Source organism: Charadrius vociferus, unplaced genomic scaffold (assembly GCF_000708025.1).
Source record: "Charadrius vociferus isolate BGI_N301 unplaced genomic scaffold, ASM70802v2 scaffold564, whole genome shotgun sequence".
NCBI classification, from domain to species: domain Eukaryota; kingdom Metazoa; phylum Chordata; class Aves; order Charadriiformes; family Charadriidae; genus Charadrius; species Charadrius vociferus.
Window position 1 is genome coordinate 732360 of NW_009647940.1, and position 10626 is coordinate 742985.

At 55.5% G+C, this 10626-nt stretch overlaps 1 protein-coding gene across 1 annotated transcript in view; it reads right to left on the bottom strand.

Moving 5' to 3' along the window:
- The window catches only part of LOC104284836, a 16165-nt gene extending 9378 nt beyond the window's left edge, over positions 1 to 6787 (bottom strand). Inside the window, exon 1 of the mRNA XM_009883209.1 lies at positions 6496 to 6787. Coding sequence (XP_009881511.1) covers positions 6496 to 6787 — 292 coding nt within the window. The remainder of the gene's footprint in view (positions 1 to 6495) is intronic.
- Positions 6788 to 10626: the final 3839 nt, after the last annotated feature.

Consider the following 10626-nt stretch of genomic DNA (forward strand, 5'->3'; position numbering starts at 1 on the left):
TCTGAGGGTGGTGAGCCCCTGGCGCAGGTTGCCCCGAGAAGCTGTGGCTGCCCCATCCCTGGAGGTGTTCAAGGCCAGGTTGGACGGGGCTTGGAGCAACCTGGGCTGGTGGGAGGTGTCCCTGCCCAGGGCAGGGGGGTTGGACTAGATGGTCCTCAAGGTCCCTTCCAACCTAAACCGTTCTATGGCCTTAATGCTGCGGCAGCATGGTACTGACTACTTCAGAAAGAACAGTGACTCAATGGAAAAGACTCAAAACTTCGAAAATGTGGGATCTGCCTTGCAGGGAGAGATGCTGATGAAGCTCAGGCGGGTTATCTCGGCAAAGGAGACTCAAGGCATCAGCTCCTTTGGCTGATGGACCAAAACAATGATGTGTTGGAGGCAGAGGTTAGCTTGTGGTTTCTGTGTTGGCCCTGTCCATCTTATGTGAACAATCCCAGCAATGCCACATCTGATCTCTTCTTGTGTCAAATCACAGCAGAAGGGAGTCCCCGGAGAAATGTCTGGAGTCTGCTCCTTCCCTGGCCAAAGAACTACAAGTCTCGTTTGCGGTTCCTGTCAGTTTTATTGGCTGCCTTTTTTGTTTGTGTTTTGAGGTGTGGATTTGTAACAGTGATGATGACGAACCCCTGAAAGATTTGTAAGGAACTGGGAGGATTTTTATTTTTTCTTTTCCTTGGTGGGACCTTGCCGTCAGGGTTGGATGTCTTGTTGGGTCTAGCTTACTCGTGAGTAACTGTGCTGGTTGGGTGGAGGTTCGCACTCTCTTCTGCAGGAGCCCAGACTGGATGATACCCTGTGACGGCAATGGGAACAAGTGATAGCGCTTGGCTGCTTCCCTGCTGGAGAGGTTGGGATGCTGGCACGGAGAGGCCGTTTCACACCACACGGACGTGTCTGGGACAATGTGCCAAGCGAGCGAAGAAGGTGGAGGGTGTGTCTGAGGAGAAGCCTGGGAGGGGTGCAGGGTGTAGGATGGGGTGCTGGCACATCTGGAGGTGGGACAGAGAAACTTGCAGAAGGATTTGTGGGCTAGGCCTGGTTTGAGCTTGGGTGTGTGCTGTATCTGCACAAATCTGCATGTCCTCCTTTCTGCCGTCTTATCTTCTGGCTCGGTGGGAGAGGCCTCCCAACAGTGCTGTCTGCCGGAGGAGATCCTTGCAAAACCCCACGGCTTTCCCCTCTGTCCATGTGGCTTCCATGTTCACCTCCTCGCAGCAGCTCTTGCGTGTTCCTCACCCTGGAAATGGGAGATGAGACTTTGCCAGAGCTCACCTACCAACCAACCAGTCTGATACCCACAGCCCAGTTCAGGAGAGGTTCCTGATGACATGCTGCTGGTTGCTTTTCTGCTGTACGTGGCATTAGCGTACAGATCTCCCAGTCGGAGAGATAGGGATACCCCTAATAAAGATCTCGCAGCAGGCTCTGGGATGAACAAAGCTCCAGAAGTGGCATCTCATTACAAAACCTGGTGGTTTTATTTTGTCAGAATATCTAAATTAATGGCAGAAGGGCTATGACTTACGTGATCGGGGTTTGGTCAGGGGTGAACGGTTTCCAGCAGATTTGTTTATTAGGAAGCCGTTTGACACGTTGTCTTCAAGGGTCTCAGTTGAAGAGTGGGCTGAAATTGCTGTGGCTGATGGGGGAAGCAGAAGACCTGGGTTGGAGCGGTGAGCACCACCGCACGGTGCATACGGTCACGAGCAGGGGATGGTGGTGTCTTAGTGAGAGGTGGCGTTTGTAGCTCCTCCGTCTCCAAAAATTCTTATTTCACTGAATGAGAAAGGGGTTAGGAACTTTATGGCAGGGAATAGAAATCACAACCCAAAGGTCTGGCTCGGAGTCGTGGCTTTCATGCAGGGAAAAAAAGAGCTCTACGAGGCACAGCCTAAGACGGGAATTGGCTTTGGGGCTGGGGGCGGTGGATGTAAGCCTGGAGTGGGGCAGGGGGGTTGCAGGAGGGGTTTGTGCAGCTCAGGGCTGTATGCGCCGCTGGATGCACCCGCTCCTGGGTCAGGCTCCAGCTCTGGCAGGGCTTTGCCGAAAGGAGAGGCCAAACAGCTGGGAGAGGAGGTGAAGCTGGCAGAAATCAGGCCTGCAGGAGCTGATTTATCTGAGAAGATTAAAATACTTTTTATCTAGCTGAAATCATGGCCTCCATCTAGGCTGCGCAAGGCAGGGGCTGTGCTTGCTCGCTGTTAGCTCCAGATCCCTGCTGCTCGCTGCGGGAAAGTCTCCCAGTGCACCTCTGCCAAACGGGGAATTTACCCAGGCATCACCCCGTGTCTGTCTGCAGCGGAGATGGGGATCCGTAAAAGCAGCTGCGGCACCTCCGGAGCCAGTCCCTCCTTCCCTTTTGGGTGCTCTCCAGAGCCAAGTGAGCTGGTGGCTCCCCGAGTCTATCCCTGTGCTCCCAGCTCGCCGTTGCCACATGGCCTTTCCGCAGCCCACATACTCTTTCTTGGGTTGCAGGAGCCCTGGCAGCCTGATATCAGAGCAGACTTCCCTGCCAGGGCTCTGAAGGTGGACAGACCAGCTTTTCTCCTTCCCTTATCACCTTAAGCTTCAGGAGCGGGGAAGCCGCTGCCAAGCTGCAGAAGAGCTTTTTGGTTTTGGCAGCAAAGGGAGAACATCAAGAGTTGCGATGGCTGGAGAGGGACCGCTGAAGAGAGCACGGGAGGTTGGCAGCAAACGGGGCTGAGCAAAGAAACAGCAAACTGATGTTGAAACTCCTGGAAGGAGGAGAGTTGTTGCTGTAGAGGAGGGGAAATAATATGGAAGCAGGGGAATGGCTTGCCACTAGATGGAGTGAATGGTCTTATGGGGATTTGTCTTCATCCTCTGGCAAGTTCAGTCCAGGACCTTTGCTGGGGGAATAGGTCCTTTCTTCCTTGAACTCCTGGGCTTGACTTTGGGGAGCTGAGTTGAGCTGGCCATCAGCGTCTCCTCCAGTGCTGCTGAGTTGTGCACGGTGTGGTGGTCCATGTTGTCATCACTCTTTGGACATGGAGCAGAAGAGTCACCTCCAGCCATTGTGGACACAGAAGTTGAATCCTTGAGCTCTCAAAGCCCATGTCCTTCAGCAGAAGCAGAGTTTGGGACTCTTCAGGGTGAGAGTTTCCGTGTGTGAATATGGAAGATGCAAGAGTTGTGCAGTAAAGGGACATCTTTTCCACCCTTGATGGAGGGAGCAGCGGAGCTGGTGTTCCTCAGGTTTTGGGCAGGGGCAGAGGCCTTTTGGGAAACCAGCAGTGCAAGAGCTGGAAACATTGCCCTGGTGATGCGTGCGGAGTCATTGCAGGACGTTGCGGAAGAGCTGGCCGCCGGTCTGTAGAGCTGCAGTGCTGGCCCCGCTCACCCCACGGCCATCCCTGGGGAGCGGATCACTTGCAACAGGGGACCGTCACATCCCTCCTTGTTCTCCCACGTCTTGCTGTTGGCAGAGGAGGCTGCAGACCCCGTCAGGAACCAAGCAGTGCTGCAAAAGCAGATGGACATAGGAAAACCTTGGGCTGTCCCTCTTCGGTGCCGGCTGGGAGCATGAGGAATCCCTGCAGCCGCAGCAGCTCCCCGGTGATGCAAGTGCCGGCACAGCAGCCCTGTCGGGGTGAGATGCAGAGCTCTTCCCACCGCCCGCGCACCAGGGGAGGGGTGAGCTACAGCAACAAAAATGCGCCCTTCCACTTGGGTGACTGCTCCCAGTTAGAGATGAAAACATTTGTTCCTGAAATTGGAGTCATTCCTGGGATTGCAACACCCAGGCTGTGTTTCCAATTAATCTGCTGAAGTCGTCATGCATTTCCAAGTGCATTGGCTCAGCAGAGAGAAATCTGGCATTGCCTTCGCGCTGAAATGCCAGCTGAGATGTGCATGGTGTTAAATGAGGAGAGAACGGACCCGGCAGGCTGGTCCACCGGACCTGGCACCCATCATGACGGGGCACCGGGCAGGTCCGGGATGGCCGGGGGGGAGGTGGCAGAGCAGCTGCCTCCTGGGAATGAAAACGCTTGAAATAGTTGTTGAATTACGGTCGGGTTTTTCCTGACTGGTTTCCTTCTGTTTCTGGGTGTGTGTTTTGTTTTGGGGAGAAGGGGAGGGGGGTGAAGTGCGTTATGCTTGGTCTATTCGCTGCGTCTGCAGGAGCGTATTTACAGCCCTGCTGCCTCAGCGGTGTCGAGTGGGAGATGTTTGCTGTGCGTTGGGGATGATGGTGTGACCTCTCAACCCCAGCTTCCTCCCAGGCCCTCCCGCACAGTGCTCCTGCCCCCGGCGAAGCAGGCGAAGGCTGGAAGCCGGAGGCTATTTTGTTTGGGAGCCGAGTGATCTCCGAAGCAATGCCTGCGGTGCTGCGTGTGGGTCCGTGTCCGGGTGCCCGCAGGGCAAGTGCTGCTGAGGCCGGAGCACAGCGGCCCGCAGAGCCAGCTTGGCGTTGGATGGTGCGGTGGTGGGTCCTCATGGTGCATCTCCACATTAGGCACCTCTCTGGGGAGGCGTTGGAAGGACAGACATCCCCTTGCCGATGGGTTTGGGGTGGGTTTTTTTTTCTCTCCTAGGGCTACTTTTGCAGAAGCCAGGGTTCCCGCCTGGAGCTGGAAGTGACCTGACACATTCCTCTCATCTCCCGTGTGATTTTCTGAGAAATGAAATTGGATCTAAAGCCCAGTCCCAGCTGGGTGGGAGCGGTCCAGTGCATTAGCACAAACACTCGTGGAAAGGCTGAGCTTGCGTAGAAATCTTCCCTTTCCAAGAATGAGGTTCAGGCTGAGGCCCCCCTCCCTCCCTTCCTCCAGAGTCAGCAGGGATGATGGACGGGAGAGGGGAAGGAGGGATGGGGAAGCTCAGCAGGACTCCTGCCACCGAAGTCACTGGTGGCTTTTCCCTTTAGGGGGAAGCATGCAAACCACTTTTGCGAAAGGAGCATGCAGACTGCTTTTACCTGTTGGGAAGTGGAGCAGGGATGGAGAGTCCGGCTGCCTCCGGCTCCTCTCCCTGCAGAGCCCCTCTCCGCATGCCGCAGGGACGGTGTCACCCGCTTTCCTGCAGCAACGCTTTGTTTGGAGCTGGAAAGTGTTAAGTGAGGACGGTGACAAGACCACTCCCAAATTGGATCACGCTTGCTTTCCCATCTGCGAGGGCAGCACCGGGGCAGTATGTTCTTTGGTGGGAGTGTCGTGCAAGCCTGTGCACCCTGCTCGGAGGCCAACGCAGGCAGGCGGCCTGCGGCAGATGTGTAAAAGCCTGAAAAAAAACCCAGGGAGGCGAGGAGAGGAGGGGGAAGGCAAGTTTACCACTGGTGTTTAATGCCGCAGTGCGTCAATTTAATGAATACTCTTAAGGATGTTGCGCTAAGTTCCCAAGTTCCTTGCTCCAGAAATAGAGCTTTCCTATGTGTCTCTGTTAGAGTAAGTCTCTGTTGCATAGATGTTTAGCAGTGAGGATGTAATCTTTCTATATTTGCTTGGAGGACAATAATACTGATGCTTTCTATTTTTAACACATCAGCAGGGCAAAAAAATGCGCTTGGGAACCTTCAGGGAGCAGAGCAGCTCTGCTCGTAGTGCTGCCTGCGCAGCCGGGCTTTGGGAGCGACGCCAGCAGCTCAGCGAGCAGCTTTGAGTGCCTGCCCCCCCTTTTCAGCAGGTAAAGAGGGGCCAGTCTGCACTGGGATTGTCTCCTTGCTCCGGTGGGCTCAGCAGAGCCCGTGCTTCAGGGTCACAGGGCTGGGTGATGGTGGGGAGGAGCAGGGACGTGTGGCGTCGTCTGTGCTTCTCTTCCTTCTGTTTCTCTCCCTGCTGTGGCCCTCTGAGGCTGTGGGGAGCACTGAAGGGTTTGTGGGTCCAGCTGCGTTGCTGACTCTGTGATGCTTGTTTGGGTGGTGCCAGTCCTGAAATCCCAGCTCAGGTCCTAAAAGCATCTCAAGCCTTTTATGTATTTTTGTTGTTTTTTTTTTTTAAAAAGAAAAATAGTTTCTGTCACCACCTTGATCATAAAAAAGAGCTGCAAGCAATAACCTGCAAAATCCTCTGAAACGGGCGGTGAATAACAAAACTGGCACCGACTTGAGTCGCAATCCGGAGTTTGGGGGCTGATTCATAATTTCAAGTGGTTCTGCCCTGTCCAGGTCCTTCTGCCACCCTCATCTGCTCGAGCTGCCATCAGCAGCTCTCCTCCGGCAGGACAGCCTTGCGTTGGTCCTCGCAGGGTTTTCCGGCTGCTGACGTGTGTGCTGGAGGAGCCTGAATGCCTGCACCTCCCATTTGGAGGAGAACATAGGAATTTAGGGTGGAACTTGCTCCCTAGGGGCTTTATTTCACCCTCCAGGCTGGGTCCAGAGAAAGTGTCTTCTGCTGTCTTGTTTTTTTTGGTTTTTTTTGGTTTTTTTTCCCTGCAGTGGAACGGCAAACCAGTCTCAGGAGTGGATTTTGTCATGGTGTTTGTGCCTGTTGCAAAGACTCTGGTTTCCAGCCCCACTGTGGGACCACGCACAATGATTGCCGTGTTTCCAGGGCAGCTGGTGGCTGCCAGCAGATTTCGGGTTAAATCTGAGCCCTGGCCGTTGTGCCAGGGCATCCCAGGTGAAGGTGGTGTCTGTGCCGGTGGCCGCCCCTCCTGGACGGGGCAGCACGTTTGCGTTTCGGGGCTGGTCCTTTGGGACAAAGCGGCAATTTTGGTTTTGCCGTGCCGAGTGTGCAGCTGCGTGGGGCTCGGCCCCCGACGGGGACAATGGCAGGAAGCCGGGAGCCGCGCGCAGCTCCTTGCCGCTGGCCAGGCACCACATCCTCGCGGAGCCGAGGCTGCCTCCGCCGCCGCTCCTCCCTTGCTATTTCCATCGCATTGTCCGGAGGAGAGGAAGGATGTTTCCAGCCTTCTTCCTTTTTGCCTCAAAGGGATGTAGGGTAGGCGGGGAGGGGAGGGGAGAGGATTTTTCTTGCTGGCAGTTGTGCAGTAGGCGAAATTAGTGTTTTTTGAAGCACCATCCCGCTCCGCCCAGGTCAAGGGGCTGATGCATCTTGGCCTGAGACACCCCCGAGGTCTCCCCTCCTCTGCATAGTCTTGGCAGTGGAGATGTATCTCGTCCCGTGTCCCCGCTGGCAGCCAGTGGGCTCAGGCGTGTCCTCCTGTGCAAGACGAGGGCTTGGAGCTCCGTCGGAGAAGATGCTTCTGCAGCGTGGCTTTTAGTGGACGTGCAGACGTGACCAGGCTCGTGGTGCTCAGCAATGCCGGGGGAGATGCTGCTGCCTCTGCATCCCTTATTCCCAGTGGTGGGGTCAGGCTGTCGTGAGGCTGCAGGCGCTCAATGGAAGGTACTTTGCGAAGACAAAGTGGGACCCCATGGCCCCAAGCACCATGTCGCGGTGGGGACGTGTGCATGGAGGTGTCGTGGCAGAGCTGCAGGGGGTGGGAGGATAATCCCGATAATCCCTGGTCCCTCGGTGGGGATGGTTTCAGGTGCCTCTGAAAGCATTAGAAGTGTGTGTGTGGGGGAAAGGGAATGGTGGAGGTCACCTCTTGCTTTGTGATGGAGAAATACAGCTGTGAAAGGGGGTTCTGGCTTTTTGGGGGATGTTTTTACTTCTTCATCGTGTGGACACGGCTCTGTTGGTGACCAAGAAACACTGCAAAGTCCTTCCTGCATTTTTGCACAGCTCTGACTGCTGTGGCCATGCAAAGTCAAGGCTCCTCACTGCACCGGAGGAGGCCGGGCTCCCACGTGCCAGGAAGTGAAAGCAGAATTAATTAAGATGGGAAATGATCTTAATTTGCTCCGGCTAAATCCTTTTAGCACCAGTAAACCCCAAACATTTGAAGCAGAGATCTTGGTCAGAGTGCGGCCACACCTCTGCTGTCATTCGGAGGTGGAGAAACGGCCCATGACACATGTCTCAGAGTTTCACTGTATGAGAGTTTTACCAGTTTTACTGGGGTGATTGTTGCTTCCTGGTAGCAGCCAAACTGGGAAAAGCCCATCTCTAACTGAACTGGATCCCAGCTCAGCTGAGATCACCCCAGGACAGCCAGAAGAGTCCAAATTCAAATCTCACGTGTGCTGGCGTTGAGTCTGTCCTGGGACAGCCCCAGGACTTAGCAGCACTGCTGATTTTTCCATAGGGGAGCAGAAAGCTTTAAGGATCCCCTTCGGCTTTTTTTCTTTGCTTGTTCCAAAGTGGATCGGGATGCAGCGCGGCTGTTTTGTCCTCTGCGAACAGCATCCACCGTCTGTGGTACCTGCCATGTGCCATTCTCAGGGTCACCCTCCATAGCCCGCTTTGGAGCTGCGGAACATTTCTGACAAAGCCCAGGGTCAGGGCCAGCCCTTAAAACCTGCCAGGAATACCGGGAGCTCCCGGATTTCGCTGCTGACAGGAGGTGTCCGGCAGTGCCAGGGCGATGGAGCAATTACTTGGCGGCCGTCAGAGCCAGCTCTTTGCATTAGCGAAAAATGCGAGTGATCTGCAGGCTTGTGAAAGTACTGTTTGTCCCCAGGGGGGTCGGGGTAACGACCTCACTTGCATGTCCTCGGTGGTTTAAGCCTTCCTGACGCTTTGGCCACGCGTGTCCCGTTGTGTGTGTTGGGATGGGGTACGCGAGGGAGGAGAGGTTGCGTGGAAGGAGGAGGAGATGCGCAGTTCAGTTGTCTCCTTCCTCCTCCGTGGTTTTGTGGCTGTAGGGAGGCTCAGAGTATGGAGCAGAATAGCAATTCTTCTGTAAACCAGCGTGGAAATGATGCTGAAGGAGCTGATGCAATAAAATACCACTTTAGTTTGGGGCAGAAGTTTTCCCCCATTTTCTTAGAATATGAGCAAGCTGGGCTGTAAGCTTCGTTATGGTCTATCTTACTGCACGTTCCCGTTTGCAAAGCAGGGAGGGTCTTGTGTTCATCTCCGGCAGCTGCCACGGCGAAGGGCGTTGGATTGGGCACGCGTGGGAGCCGGAGGAGGGCTGACACGGACCGGCCTCTATGCTCCGCCGTGGCTTTTGCTTCCCTGACAAAGACCTCGGCATTTCCACCTGCTGCTGCGTGGGACCTGGGTGCCAGCCACCTGCCCGAGCCCACGCAAAGCCTCCCTGTTTATTTTGTCTAAAAGCAATATCCCCCAAAGCGGCGGGGAGGAGGGGGGAATACCCACTCTGGCTTAATTGCATTTAATGAGTCTGATGGGGCTGGCTGCCAGCAAGCGGAGGGCTTTGCCAAGGTTCGTACTTGCCCGTGAGAACTGCAAGGGTGTGGTGTGCGGCCGCGCCTGGCTTCGCAACCGCTGGGAGAAAAGATCTGAGAGGTCCCGCCACCCTTCGCCGCAGTCCTTGTGCCGCTCGCCCCATGCCATCAGCCCAGCCGGCGTTGCCAGGCTCAGCTCTACGGGTGCGTTGACCCCCCGGGACTCGGAGGAGCACGATGACATCTATAGGTGAGCGTGCCAAACGGGTGGGAAATACCCCTTGCGGACGTTACAGAGGTCTTATAAAGATGGATTTGTATTAGATGCGCCTTGAGCATCCTTTCCTCTGGAGCTGGTCCAGTTCAGCTCTGCAGTGTGTGCCCAGCCTGGCGCCGTCGGTTGTTGGATTGTCAAGTGAGTTTTAGGGCCGTGGATGGGGATGTGCATTTGCTGAGTTGACACCAGGTATGATCCTGAGGGCTCAAATCCCAACACGTGCACCGATTGCTCAGTGTCTGAGGTTAACGCTGCTGCGCTGGGCTCACCGGGGGTTGGTTTGTTTATTTATTTTCCTTTTTTCCCCCATGCTTGAGCAGCTCAGCGGCAGGATTAACCCTGCTTTCTGGGTTAAACACCCTGGGCAGCGTTGCTACATGAGTGCGGAGCGCACACACCCCACCGCACCCTCCATCCCCGCCAGGCGCTTTGGCTGCCTCGGGGCACCCGCGTTCTGCAGCCATCAGCTGGGAGCCGGCCTGCGTCCTCCTCCGAGGATTCTCCCTGCCGACTGCTGTTCGCTCCCGCTTTTGCCTGGGCAGGCTCCGGCCGCGTGTAGGACACGGAGTCCTCCTTGCATTTCTTCACCCCCAGCTCTCGTGGAGACCCAGAAATCCGTGCATGACGACTTGTCTGTCCCATTTCTTGTAGCTTTTCCAGGCTGGGAGGCATTCCCTGTCTTTGGCGTTGTGGATCTCTTCCCAGCATCTCCCTCGGCTGCTTGCACGTGGCAGTGCTAACCCAAATTTGCCCCCCAGGGCCACTGTCACTGGTGTCCGCGTGGTGTGGCAGAAAGGCTTGTGGAATTTGCCGCCTGCACCTTGCCCAGCTGCACAGATGCTGACTTTGAGCCAAAGGCCATGCTCTCCTAGCTTCTTCCTGAGCACCCAGGTATGGGAGGCAGTGCCAGACAGCCTCACGGTGAAGGATGCCAGAAGTGTATTTGTGCAGGAAACTGAAAATGTTGCTGCTTCCTTCCTCTGACATAAATAGCTCTCGCCCTAAAAGCCGAGACTCTGCTCTGAGTGCTGATGGTGACACTGAGGCAGTGGTTGGGGACTGCCACGTGCAGGGCAAAGCTGGATCTCCCCAGTTTGAAAGTCTCCTTGCCCAGACACCTGATGGTCAGCACTGGAGCAAGGTTTGGGGTGAGCTCCAATTGTGTCCCTGCTGACGGCAGTTG